The sequence below is a fragment of the Rana temporaria genome, chromosome 8, assembly GCF_905171775.1.
Source record: "Rana temporaria chromosome 8, aRanTem1.1, whole genome shotgun sequence".
In the NCBI taxonomy this organism is placed as follows: Eukaryota; Metazoa; Chordata; class Amphibia; order Anura; family Ranidae; genus Rana; species Rana temporaria.
Window position 1 is genome coordinate 31,867,071 of NC_053496.1, and position 12,952 is coordinate 31,880,022.

General features: G+C 48.8%; 1 protein-coding gene across 1 annotated transcript in view; it reads left to right on the forward strand.

Annotated features, from left to right (window-relative positions):
• The first annotated feature begins 5,640 nt into the window (after window positions 1–5,640).
• HSPA12A (heat shock protein family A (Hsp70) member 12A) overlaps window positions 5,641–12,952 on the forward strand; it is an 84,130-nt gene continuing 76,818 nt past the window's right edge. Inside the window, exon 1 of the mRNA XM_040361505.1 lies at window positions 5,641–5,775. Coding sequence (XP_040217439.1) covers window positions 5,748–5,775 — 28 coding nt within the window. The 5' untranslated portion in view covers window positions 5,641–5,747. The remainder of the gene's footprint in view (window positions 5,776–12,952) is intronic.

Below are 12,952 nucleotides of genomic sequence, written 5' to 3' on the forward strand. Positions count from 1 at the left end.
GAACTTTTGAGGCCAGAGCTCAGCTTTAACCACTTCACAACCTCCCTGTAGCAGTATTTCGGCTACAGGATGGCCGCTGTGTGCAGAATCACATATATACACACACACACACATTATGGCCCGGATTCAGAAAGCACTTACGCCGACGTATCTTTATATACGCCACGTAAGTGCACGGATGCGCCGTCGTATCTATTCACCTGATTCCTAAAGCTAGATACGCCTGAATTCTGGCTTCATCCGACCGATGTAAGTCTCCTACGCCGTCGTATCTTGGGCGCATATTTACGCTGGCCGCAAGGGGTGCTTCCATTGTTTTACGTGTCGAATATGCAAATGACCGAGATACGCCGATTCACGAACGTACTTGCGCCCGTCGCTGTAATCTACGCCGTTTCCGTAAGGCGTACGTCCGGCGTAAAGTTAAGCCTCATAAAGCAGGGGTAAGTCATGTTAGGGTATGGATGTCGGAACAGCTGTCGTATCTTACGTCGTTTGCGTAAGTCGTAGGTGAATGGGGCTGGGCGTAGGTTAAGTTCACGTCGAAGGCATTGAGCCGTCGTATCTTAGGGCGTATATGCGACATGATTCTAAGCATGCGTGCGCATGCGCCGTTCGTTCGGCCCCTCATTTACATGGGGTCACGCTTCATTGTAATACATCATGCCCACTACCTGCCTACTTTGAATTAGGCGGGCTTATGTCGGTCCATTTACGCTACGCCGCCGTAACTTAGGGAGCAAGTGCTTTGTGAATACTGGCCCGGATTCAGAGAGCAATTGCGCCTGCGTAACCAATGCTAAAGTATACCCGCCGTTCCCGCGTCGTGAAATTTGAATTTCACGTCGTTTGCGTAAGTGATTCGTGAATGGCATTCACGTTCACTTTGAAACAAATGACGTCCTTGCGACGTCATTTGCCGCAATGCACGTCGGGAAAGTTTCCCGACGGCGCATGCGCTTTACGATCGGCGCGGAAACGCGCCTAATTTAAATGATTCCCGCCCCCTGCAGGATCATTTAAATTGCGCGCGCTTACGCCGGGCAATTTTGCCGGCGCGCCCTCGCAATTTACGGAGCTACTGCTCCGTGAATCGAGGGCAGCGGCGCAAATTTGCGGGGGCGCAGGGCAAAATCGTTGCCCTGTGCCTCCGTAATTTATGCGCAATTCTTACTGAATCTGGGCCACTGTTCTTGCCTCTCTATGTTACGTTGGCGTAGCGCATATGAGATGCGCTACGCCCGCTCAAAGATACGCCGCTGTACGTGAATCTGGGCCTATATATATAGGCACACACACATACAGACGTGATCCCACACTTCCGGGTAGCAGACGTAATTGTGCACCATCGGCAGCTCGCTCCTGCTGTTATTATGCACAGCAAGGGTCGATCAGCGGGTACCGTAGACTCGATGTCTGCCGTCACCCGCTAATTGTTCAGTACAGTAGCAGAACAGCAGTCTGCCTATGTAAACAAGGCAGATTGTCGTTCTGTCAGTAAGGAAGGCATGGATCATGTGTTCCTGCAAAGCAGGACATGGATACATTTCTTCTTTTAGTAAAAGCACCTCCCACACAGTACACAAATACTGATCAGGCACACAGTTAACTTTTTGATCACCCCTAATGTTAACCCCTTTCCCACCAGTGGGGTGGATTCAGAAAGCAATTGCGTCTGGGTATCCATAGTTACGCAGCGCAATTGATTAGTGGCGCCGGCGTAACGACTTTTCTGTATTCAGAAAGCTTGTTACGCCGACTGCAGCCTAAGGCCTCATACACACGACCGGATCTATCCGCTGGGATTGATCCGCGGATCAGTTCCAGCGGACAAATACGGTCGTCTGTACGGCCCAGCGGATATTTATCCGCGGAGATTCGTCCGGCCGATCGATTTCAAGCGGATAGAAATTTCTTAGCATGCTAAGAAATCTATCTGCTTGAATCGTGTCCAGCGGATTGATCCGGTGGTCTGTAGAGACTCACCGGATCAATCCGTCCGCTCCCCTCCCTCGCATGCGTCGTAATGATTCGACGCATGCGTGGAAGTACTTACCTTCCAGCGTCGCGCACGTCGCCGCGTCATCGTCGCGGCGACGGCGCGACACGTCACCGCGGATGTATTCCGCGCGGATTTTGATCCGATGGTGTGTACAAGCCATCGGATCAAAATCCGGAGGAGGAATCTCCGCTGGAAACGGTCCGGCGGACCGTTTCCAGCGGAGATCCCCTCGTCTGTACGAGGCCTAAGATATGACTGGCATAAGGCTCTTATGCCGTCGTATCGTAGGCTGCATTCTTACGATGGCCGCTAGGTGGCGTTCCCGTAGTGGTCAGCGTAGAGTATGCAAATTGCATACTCACGCCGATTCACAACCCTACGCGCGCCCTGCGTACGCATTTTACGTAGTTTGCGTTCGTCAATGCTAAGTATACCCGTCGTTCCCGCGTCGCGATTTTTAAAAATTACGTTGTTTGCTTAAGTGAATCGTGAATGGCGCTGGACGCCATTTACGTTCACGTTGAAGCAAATGACGTCCTTGCGACGTCATTTACCACAATGCACGTCGGGAAAGTTTCCCGACGGAGCATGCGCACTACGTTCAGCGGGAACGCGCCTAATTTAAATGATCCACGCCCCCTACGGGATCATTTAAATTACGCGCGCTTACGCCGGCCATTTTTACGGAGCGCCCCCGCAAATTACGTAGCTACTGCTTCGTGAATGAAGCGTAGCGCACATGATTTACGGAGGCGTAGCGTAAAAACGGTACGCTGCGCCTCCGTAAGAGGGCGCAAATCTACCTGAATCTAGGCCAGTGTCATTAGTACAGTGACAGTGCATATTTTTTTATCACTGATCACTATATTAGAGTCACTGGTTCCCAAATAGTGTCAAAGGTGTCACTGTCTGATTTGTCCACTGCAATATCGCAGTGCCGCTATAAGTCGCTGATCGCCGCCATTACTAGTAAAAAAAAAAAAAAAATGAAATGACAATTCCATAAATATATCCCATAGTTTTTAGACGCTATAAGTTTTGTGTAAACCAATAAATTTCCACTTACTGGGATTTTTTTTTTACAAATATATGTAGCAGAATAAAAATTGGCCTAAAATTGATGAAGAAATTATTATTATTTTTTTTTTTAAATGTATTGGATATGTTTTATAGCAGAAAGAACATTTTCCAAATTTTTCAGTCTTTTTTTGTTTTTAGCGCAAAAAAATTGAACCGCAGAGGTGATCAAATACCACCAACAGAAAGCTCTATTTGGGGGGGAAAAAAAAGGACATTAATTTTATTTGTGTACAACGTCGCACGACCGCGTAATTGTCAGTTAAAGTAACGCAGTCCCGCTTCGCAAAAAATGGCCTGGTGATGAAGGGGGGGGGTAAATCTTCCGGAGCTGAAGTGGTCAAGCTGGCCAAACACTAGTAAAAATTTGTTAAATTTTCAAATCATTCGTGAAATCGATGTCCGTTTTCAACCATAGTGATGAGAAAACTTGAAGGCGCAGGGTGGAGATTTTTTATCGAACTACTGAACAGTGAAAGTCGTCTTCGTTCAGGAAATTGATTGCTGAACGCAAATGAGATTTTCGAATGACAGTCATCAAGTTGCGGAATCTGAGAGGGCCAGATTCACAAAAGAGATACGCCGGAGTATCTACTGATACTCCGGCGTATTTTCAAATTTGCCGCGTCGTATCTTAATTTGTGATTCACAAACAAGATACGACGGCTTTTGGCTAAGATCCGACAGGCTTACGGCTTCGTACGCCTTCGGATCTTAGGCTGCAATACTTCAGCCGCCGCTGGGTGGAGTTCGCGTAGTTTTCCAGCGTCGGGTATGCAAATTAGCTTTTACGGCAATCCACGAAGCTACTCGCGTGCGTTACATCTTCGCAAGTCGTTTTTTTCCCGTCGCAAAGTTAAGGCTGCTTTTTCATGCCTTAACTTTAGACAGCCCATGTTAAAGTATGGCCGTCGTTCCCGCGTCGAATTTAAATTTTTTTTTTTCGGCGTAAGTACAATACGCACGTCGCCATTCACAAACACGTCGGGGCGCCGTAATTTCGCGCAAAGCACGTCAGGAAATTTACTAACGGAGCATGCGCAGAACGTTCGGCGCGGGAGCGTGCCTAATTTAAATGGTACACGCCCCATTTGAATTAGGCGGGCTTGCGCCGGACGGCTTTACGTTACACCGCCGCAAGTTTACAGGTAAGTGCTTTGTGAATCAGGCACTTACGCTGAAAACTTGCGGCGGTGTAACGTAAAGACGATACGTTACGCCGCCGCGATTCTTTCTGAATCTGGCCCAGAATCTTCATATAAACGTTCGCTTGAAAATCTACTAATGTATGTTTTCTTTATTTATATCAGCCCACAGATCATACGATCCACACAAGCGAGGAGGACGGAGCGAAACCCCCCCCCCCCCGGCCGGGACATTGCATTATAATTCGGTGCTGTCAGAATACACTGATCATTGGCCCAGATTCAAGAAGCAATTGCGCCTGTGTAACCATAGGTTACACGGCGCAATTGCTTACTTGCTCCGGCGTAGCGAATGCTCCTGATTCAGGAACATCGCTACGCCGACTGCAGCCTAAAATCTGCGTGGCATAAGGCTCTTATGCCACGCATATCTTAGGCTGCATTCTAGCGATGACCGCTAGGGGGCGCTCCCATTGTGATCTGTGTATAGTATGCAAATTGCATACTAACACCGATTTCACAACGTTGCGCGAGCCCTGCGTACGCAAATTACGTAGTTTGCGTACGTCGGGTTTCGCGTAACGTTACACATCCTAATAGCAGGCGCAGCCAATGCTATAGGATACCCACGTTCCCGCGTCGCGAGATTTAAAATCTACGTCGTTTGCGTAAGTGATTCGTGAATGGCGCTGGACGCCATTCACGTTCACTCTGAAGCAAATGACGTCCTTGCGACGTCATTTGCCGCAATGCACGTCGGGAAAGCTTCCCGACGGAGCATGCGCTGTACGCTCGGCGCGGGAACGCGCCTAATTTAAATGATTCCCGCCCCCGGCGGGATCAATTACATTACGCGCGCTTACGCCGGGCAATTTTGCCGGCGCGCCCTGGCAATTTACAGAGCTACTGCTCCGTGAATCGAGGGCAGCGCAAAATATTTGCGTGGGCGCAGGGCAAAATCGTTGCCCTGTGCCTGCGCAAATAAAGCGCAAATCTACTTGAATCTGGGCCATTGGCTGCAGCTGCTGATCGACAAAAGTTTTCCAGCGTTGAACGATCGTGGCTCTGCTCCATGCCTCCTATCAGTTCTCTATAATATCTTTTTTTCATCTGGTGCCCCAAACTGACCCGCAGACAGAGTTTTCTCATGCCGGGGTAGAGGGCAGATAAGGTCTCTCCCTCTCTGGGGTCTATACCTCTTATATACACCAAGTATCCGTCTGTCTGTAGAATCTGCAGATTGGCATTGAGTGCTCTATGATGTATATAATGGTGTGATGAGACTATTGTGGGAGGAGGGGGGCAGGTCCAGCACTGCGGTGTGTGCAGGATGGGGGTCCTGGGACTAAGGATCAGGGGGCAGATCTAGCACTGCAGTGGGGGGAGAGGCAGGAAGGGGCGGATGCGGGGGGGTGTAGTGTGCTGGGATGAGAGCTCTGCGCACACGTCACACTCTCCTCTGTGCTGCAATGGCTCTAACTGGAGTGTGATCAGCAGCAGAATCCGCAGACGCAGCATCCAGCATGTCCGTCCGAGAGGTCCAGGCTGCAGGTAGGACTGTGCGGGGGCACAGCTGTAAGAGGGGGCATCTGAGGGGCAGAGCTGTAAGAGGGGGCATCTGAGGGGCAGAGCTGTCATTGGATAGAAGAGGGAGAACATCTGGAGGTGACAGCTGTCATATCAAGATGAAATGGGAATGGGGAGGTAGCTGTCATGTCAGAATAGAATTGGGGGGGGGGGGGTAGCTGTCATGTCAGGATAGAATGGGGGGATATATCTGTCATGTCAGGATAGAATGGGGGGATATAGCTGTCATGTCAGGATGGAATGGGGGGATATATCTGTCATGTCAGGATGGAATGGGGGGATATAGCTGTCATGTCAGGATGGAATGGGGGGATATATCTGTCATGTCAGGATGGAATGGGGGGATATAGCTGTCATGTCAGGATGGAATGGGGGGATATATCTGTCATGTCAGGATGGAATGGGGGGAAATATCTGTCATGTCAGGATAGAATGGGGGGAAATAGCTGTCATGTCAGGATAGAATGGGGGGATATATATGTCATGTCAGGATAGAATGGGGGGATATAGCTGTCATGTCAGGATATAATGGGGGGATATATCTGTCATGTCAGGATAGAATGGGGGGATATAGCTGTCATGTCAGGATATAATGGGGGGATATAGCTGTCATATCAGGATAGAATGGGGGGATATAGCTGTCATGTCAGGATAGAATGGGGGGATATATCTGTCATGTCAGGATAGAATGGGGGGATATAGCTGTCATGTCAGGATGGAATGGGGGGATATATCTGTCATGTCAGGATGGAATGGGGGGATATAGCTGTCATGTCAGGATGGAATGGGGGGATATATCTGTCATGTCAGGATAGAATGGGGGGAAATATCTGTCATGTCAGGATAGAATGGGGGGAAATAGCTGTCATGTCAGGATAGAATGGGGGGATATATATGTCATGTCAGGATAGAATGGGGGGATATAGCTGTCATGTCAGGATATAATGGGGGGATATATCTGTCATGTCAGGATAGAATGGGGGGATATAGCTGTCATGTCAGGATATAATGGGGGGATATAGCTGTCATATCAGGATAGAATGGGGGGATATAGCTGTCATGTCAGGATAGAATGGGGGGATATATATGACATGTCAGGATAGAATGGGGGGATATAGCTGTCATTTCAGGATAGAATGGGGGAATACAGCTGTCATGTCAGAATGGGGGAGGGGGGGGTAGCTGTCATGTCAGGAAATAATGGCGGTGGGGGATATAGCTGACATATCAAGATAGAATGTGGGGGAGGCAGCTGTCAGGAAAAATGGGGGTTGCAACTGTCCTATCAGGGTGCAACAGGGGAAACACAGCTGTCACATCAGGATTGGGGGGAACAGTTATTATGTAGGGTGAAACTTGGGGGACACAGCTGTCCTATCAGGTTGGAGTGGGGTGTCATAGTTGTCCTACCACAATGGAAAAAGGGGGGGCATAGTTGTCATATAAGGTGGAATGGGGGTGACAATTGTCCTATCGGGATGGACTGTGTGTGGGGGGGGGTGTTGCTGTCCTAACAGGATGGGGGGGTGTGGGGGTACAGTTATTATTTAGGATGGAGGGGTGGATACAGCTGTCCCATCGGAATGGAATAGAGGAGACATAACATTAATTACAACAGAATAAGGGGTGGGGGAGCCATTCTATAAGAATAAAATTTGGGGGAGGGGGCAGCTGTCCTTTTAAAATGAACTGGGGGACACACAGCGGATCTATAAGGATGGAATGGGGGGAACTCAGTTGTCATATAGAGTGGAAGGGGGGGATATCAGGATGGCATGGGGGGGGGGGGGAACACAGCCATCCTATCATACACAGATCAACCCAAAGGGTGCACCCGACGGGCCTAACAAGGGTGAAATGAGGGGGGACACAGCCATCCTATCAGGGTGAAATGAGGGGTGACACAGCCATCCTATCAGGGGTTGGAATGTGGGGGGGGGGAATCCTGTCAGGATAGAATGGGGGGGGGGAACTCAACTGTCCAGTTGAAATGGACTGGGGAGGACACAATTGTCCTAGCAGGATGTAATTGGGGGGTGGGGGGGATACAGTTGTCATATCAGGATAGATTGGAAGGGGTGCTGTTCAGTAATGCTGGGACTTGTAGTTCTCCTGTGCCCAGACACTGGGAAATGCCCACTCTGCCCTCTCACCCTTGCAGCTTACTGGGCAGTTTTACTTAAGTCCATCTTGCTCAGCTTCTCTGTAAGGTCATCCATATGAGGGGGGGGGGGGGGTTGTAAGTTTTGGGGGTCCCCCAGATTTTGTCATGTGACCTGCGTCCGCCATGACTCAGCGATGCAGTTTGGGGCTGCGGTTTAATTTATTGGCTGAGAAATGTCATCTCAGCAGAGCGCATCGCCCATAATGCCACAAGGAGCTGGTCGTGGGCCATCAGCGTCCCCCCCAGGGACAGATCTGGCGAGAACAAATGGCCGTCTGCCACATTGCTGAATGTAGGGGTCTAATGGGGTCCTATAGATCTCTGTGTATTTCAGTATAATTCATGTATAAATGACGGTAACCACAGACTAAAGATGGCCACACACCTGACAACCTGATTGTACAATCTCTGCAGATAGTGTTTGTCGGGCTGATTGGATACAAATAGAAGGATTGGTTGGGTTGAAGGTGGAACATCCTATAGAGATTGCACAATCAGGTTGCAGCATGCGTGGCCTTTTATCAGGATCGCTGTGATTGGATGATGATGTGGTTTGGGGTATCAGATCGCTGGTTTGCGAGAGATTCTTACCATCACTTACAGTATATTGTAAAAATATATTTACAATTTTCTTGAGAAAAGTTTTTCCCATTTTTTTTGATGCGATCGGTCCCGGCCCGGCAATCTGATTTCCAGAACGACCCGACGGGCATTTCTATCTATGAGGAGTATGAAGGGGGCTCAGCGGGGTTGGTCGGGGTTTTCAGGCCCCCGATGTGTGATAGAGGCAGGAAATAGTTCTCATATTTTCAGATGAGGATTGTGCCCAAGGCTCCATTCACATCTAGGCGTTTTCACGCCAGACGCCCGACGCTCGTGCCGCTGGAGGGGAGATTTCACATTGGTGTCTATGGAGATGGTTCACATCTCACGCCGAACGCCGAAACGCCTGCCGCCTGAAAAAAAGTCCCGGACCCTTTTTTTCAGGCGGCATTGGCGTTCGGCCATAGACAACAATGTGTTGTCAAAAAAAAAAAAACTGTTTTGTCGCGGCAAATCGCGGGTTAAATACGCCGCAATTTGTAGCGGCAAAATACGCCGAAATACGCCGCGTTACAGTGTGAATGCGGCCTAACATTGTGCTGAAGGTGTGACAGTTTTCACACTTTATATACTGCCAGTCAGTGCCCGAGGCGAGTCCAACCCGGCCTGGCATCATCCGCGAAATCACGCCAATGGATTACCACCAATGTAACCAAACTGTGCCGGTAACCATACTCACATCGGGATTCCTGAATTGACATTAAAGTGTATTTGTAGGCAGTTTTTTCTTCTCTGGTTCTGGAAAGGGTGGGTAAGGGTTAGAACCCCTGCCAGGATTCAGCCCCCGTTCACTTTGGAGCCACTTGTCATGCGATTTGATAGATCAAATCACATGACAAGTCGCACCATATTGTCAGCAATCGTTGCGACGCCAACCTTGCAGTGATTTTAAAAATGAGTTCCTGTACTCATTTTTCGGGTGCGACTTGAAGAGACCTCTATGCATGAAGCCGCACAGATGTCTTCAAAGTCGCACTGACACGTGGCTTTGAAATTATGCGATTTCAGATGAAGTCGCACGATTTCAAAGCTGCATTCAATGTGAATGAGGGCTTACTGCTATACAGGACTCCTTGCAATTGATTCACCCCCTTACTTCCTGTTCTGGTGACACACTTTCCACCAAAAAGGAAGTGAGGGAAACTCTTCAATGGCAACACAAACAGAAGTAAACGGCAGGCAAAATTTTTATTTTTTTGGCTCCTCTAGACTTGTGGTTGAGGGGCATGGCGCAAAAACATGTAGCTGGGCCGCATTTTTATTACCCCCACCTAACTGTCGCCAACCCCAAGCAGCAAAGTCAGCGGATGAAGGTGCCACAGCATAAGTGATCCTCCTTGTGGCATTCGGCGGCCAGGAGCGCTGCTGAATGCAACTTATTTAAGCGCATACGGTCGCACCGCAGCCATGCGCAATGCATGCGTGATGGTGTAGCACAGTGATGGCGAACCTTGGCACTCCAGATGTTTTGGAACTACATTTCCCATGATATTCATGCATTCTGCAGTGTAGATGAGCATCATGGGAAATGTAGTTCCAAAACATCTGGGGTGCCAAGGTTCCCCATCACTGGTGTAGCATATCACCTCCTCACTGCCTGTCAGTGCCTCTGAAGAGCCATCTGACCATAAATCGCTTTTCCGAAGTGCGCCAATCTTGTCACAAGTCTAAATTAAGCCTAAAAGAGGATTATAACCCCTGTCAGTTTTTTTACATGATGATTTGACATCATTAACTATTAAAATAAATGAAACAAGCATTCTTAAAATGAAACGTTTGAATGAAATTCTGCCAGTGTTCGCATTAGAACCCCTGTCAGGATTTTTTATAAATTTCTTTGTCATCTGTGTCTCATTGCAGAGAATTCTCCTCACTTCATTGGCCAGATTCAGGTAGGGCAGCGTAACTTTGTGCGGGCGTAGCATATGGTATTTACGCTACGCCGCCGCAAGTTAGAGAGGCAAGTGCTGTATTCACAAAGCACGTGCGTCCTAAGTTACGGCGGCGTAGCGTAAATGTGCCGGCGTAAGCGCTCCTAATTCAAATGAGGAAGAGGTGGGCGTGTTTTAGGGAAATTAAGCATGACCCCACGTAAATGACGTTTTGAACAAACGCTGCATGCGCTGTCCGTGGACGTATCCCAGTGCGCATGCGTCAGATAGAATTCCTAAGATACGTCGAACACTGCCTATGACGTGAACGTAACTTACGCACAGCCCTATTCGCGTACGACTTACGCAAACGGCGTAAAAAGATACGCTTGTTCTGACGTCCATACCTTGCATGGGCTGCGCCACCTAGGGAGCAGCTTTATCTTTACGCCGGCGTATGTCTTACGTAAGCGGCGTAACTAATTGCAACGGGCGCATGTACGTTCGTGAATCGGCGTATCTTGCGCCCGTCGCAATTTTTGCATATTCAACGCAGAAAAGAAAAGGAAGCGCCACCTAGCGGCCAGCGTAAATATGCACCCTAAGATACGACGGCGTAGGAGACTTACGCCTCTCGTATCTTAGCCTAATTTAAGCGTATCTGGTTTCCAGAATACACTTAAATTTACGACGGCGTAGATTCAGAGTTACGACCGCGTATCTACTGATACGCCGGCGTAACTCTCTCTGAATCTGGCTACCTGTCTCATAGTCCAAAACAGGAAGTGAGAGGAAATCCCTGCAAAGTGAAGGAATCCCTGGTTGTCATCAGAACTAGTGTCCCCATTGGAAGATTTCTCCTCACTTCCTGTCCCATAGTCCAAAACAGGAAGTGAGAGGCAATCCCTGCAAAGTGAAGGAATCCCTGGTTGTCATCAGAACTAGTGTCCCCATTGGAAGATTTCTCCTCTATTCCCCTTCTAGTGACAACCCAAATTTGGGGATTTCCTTCCACTTTTCCGGTTTCCAGACAAATAGGGTTAATCTCCCTAATGGGGACACACACAGCAATTAAAACTGACAGTAGTTCTAATCCCTCTCCACTCTATCCAAAAGTTAAAAAAAAAGTTTTGCCTGCAGTTATACTTAAATGGGGGATGCTAGAACCTCTGTCAGTTTTTATTGTTGTTCATTTTTCTGTTGCAGATTCCCCCCCGCTTCCTGTTTGGTAAAACGGTGTCACCAGAACAAAGGGTGAGGGGAAGTCTCTCGAGCCTCGGATAGCAGTAAAACCTGACAGGGGCTCTAACCCTTCCCCACTCCACCCTAAAATAGAAATAAAAAGATTTAGCTGTGGACATGATATCATCCAAACCACAAAATGATTCAAATCTGACTCAGCAAAATTGGTTTTGCTACTTGAACGCCTTATCTGGGAAGAGACCAATTGTAATACTTAGCCCCCATTCGCATTGGAGTGATTAGACAGGTAAAGTCGCATGACAAGTCGCATCTTGTTGCCGGCATTGGCAGTGTTCAAATTAATGCGACAACGACTTTGCGGTGCCGCATCGATTTGAAAACGTAGCACTTGCCTTACTTTTGGTGATTTTTGGTGCAAATTCAATAGACTTCTGTGCATGAAGCCGCGCAGATGCCTTCAGACTTGCACCGAGATGCGGTTTTGAACTTGTGCGATTTCAGGTGAAATCAAACGATTTCAAAGCCGCAATCAATGTGAACGGAGGCTTGAAGCATGGGCATCCGCTGAATTTTTTACAGAGGGGGGCGCTTCGGTAGTGGTGATACACAGTCGCATTTAACCCTTTCTTAAACCGATAACGCGGTCATCTGGCAGTGTGAAATAGCTCTTGAGATGATTCAGCTTCACTCCATGCCCATATAAATATAGCCTAGAGAATGTACAGACCCCCCTTCAGCACAGACCCCTCCATTCAGCACAGATGGACCCCCCTTCAGCACAGACCCCCCATTCTGCACAGACCCCTCCATTCAGCACAGATAGACCCCCCCTTCAGCACAGACCCCCCCATTCCGCACAGACCCCTCCATTCAGCACAGACCCCTATAATTCAGCACAGATGGACCCCCCTCCCCCATCCCATTCAGTACCTCAGATCAGCCATCAGCGCGGCACAGGCACAGCAGGTTCCCTCCCCCTGTGTACACATAAACACCGGAGGGGGAGGCAGCTTCACTCTATTCGCTGTGCCTGTGTGACATCCGGGCCAAGACCGCTCAGACAACCCACGGCCACTAGACTCTTCAACACCTTCTCAATTTTCCAGGGGGGGTCAATTGCCCCCCCCTTGCCCTATGGAGCGGATGCCCATGGCTTGAAGTATAACTAAAGGAAAACTTTTCTTTATTAAAGTTCTGGATAGAGTGGGGGCGGGATTAGAACACCTATCAGGATCTTATTGCTGTCTATACCCCCTGTTAGGGAGAGTCACCCTCTCCATTTGTCCTGGAGATTCACCCT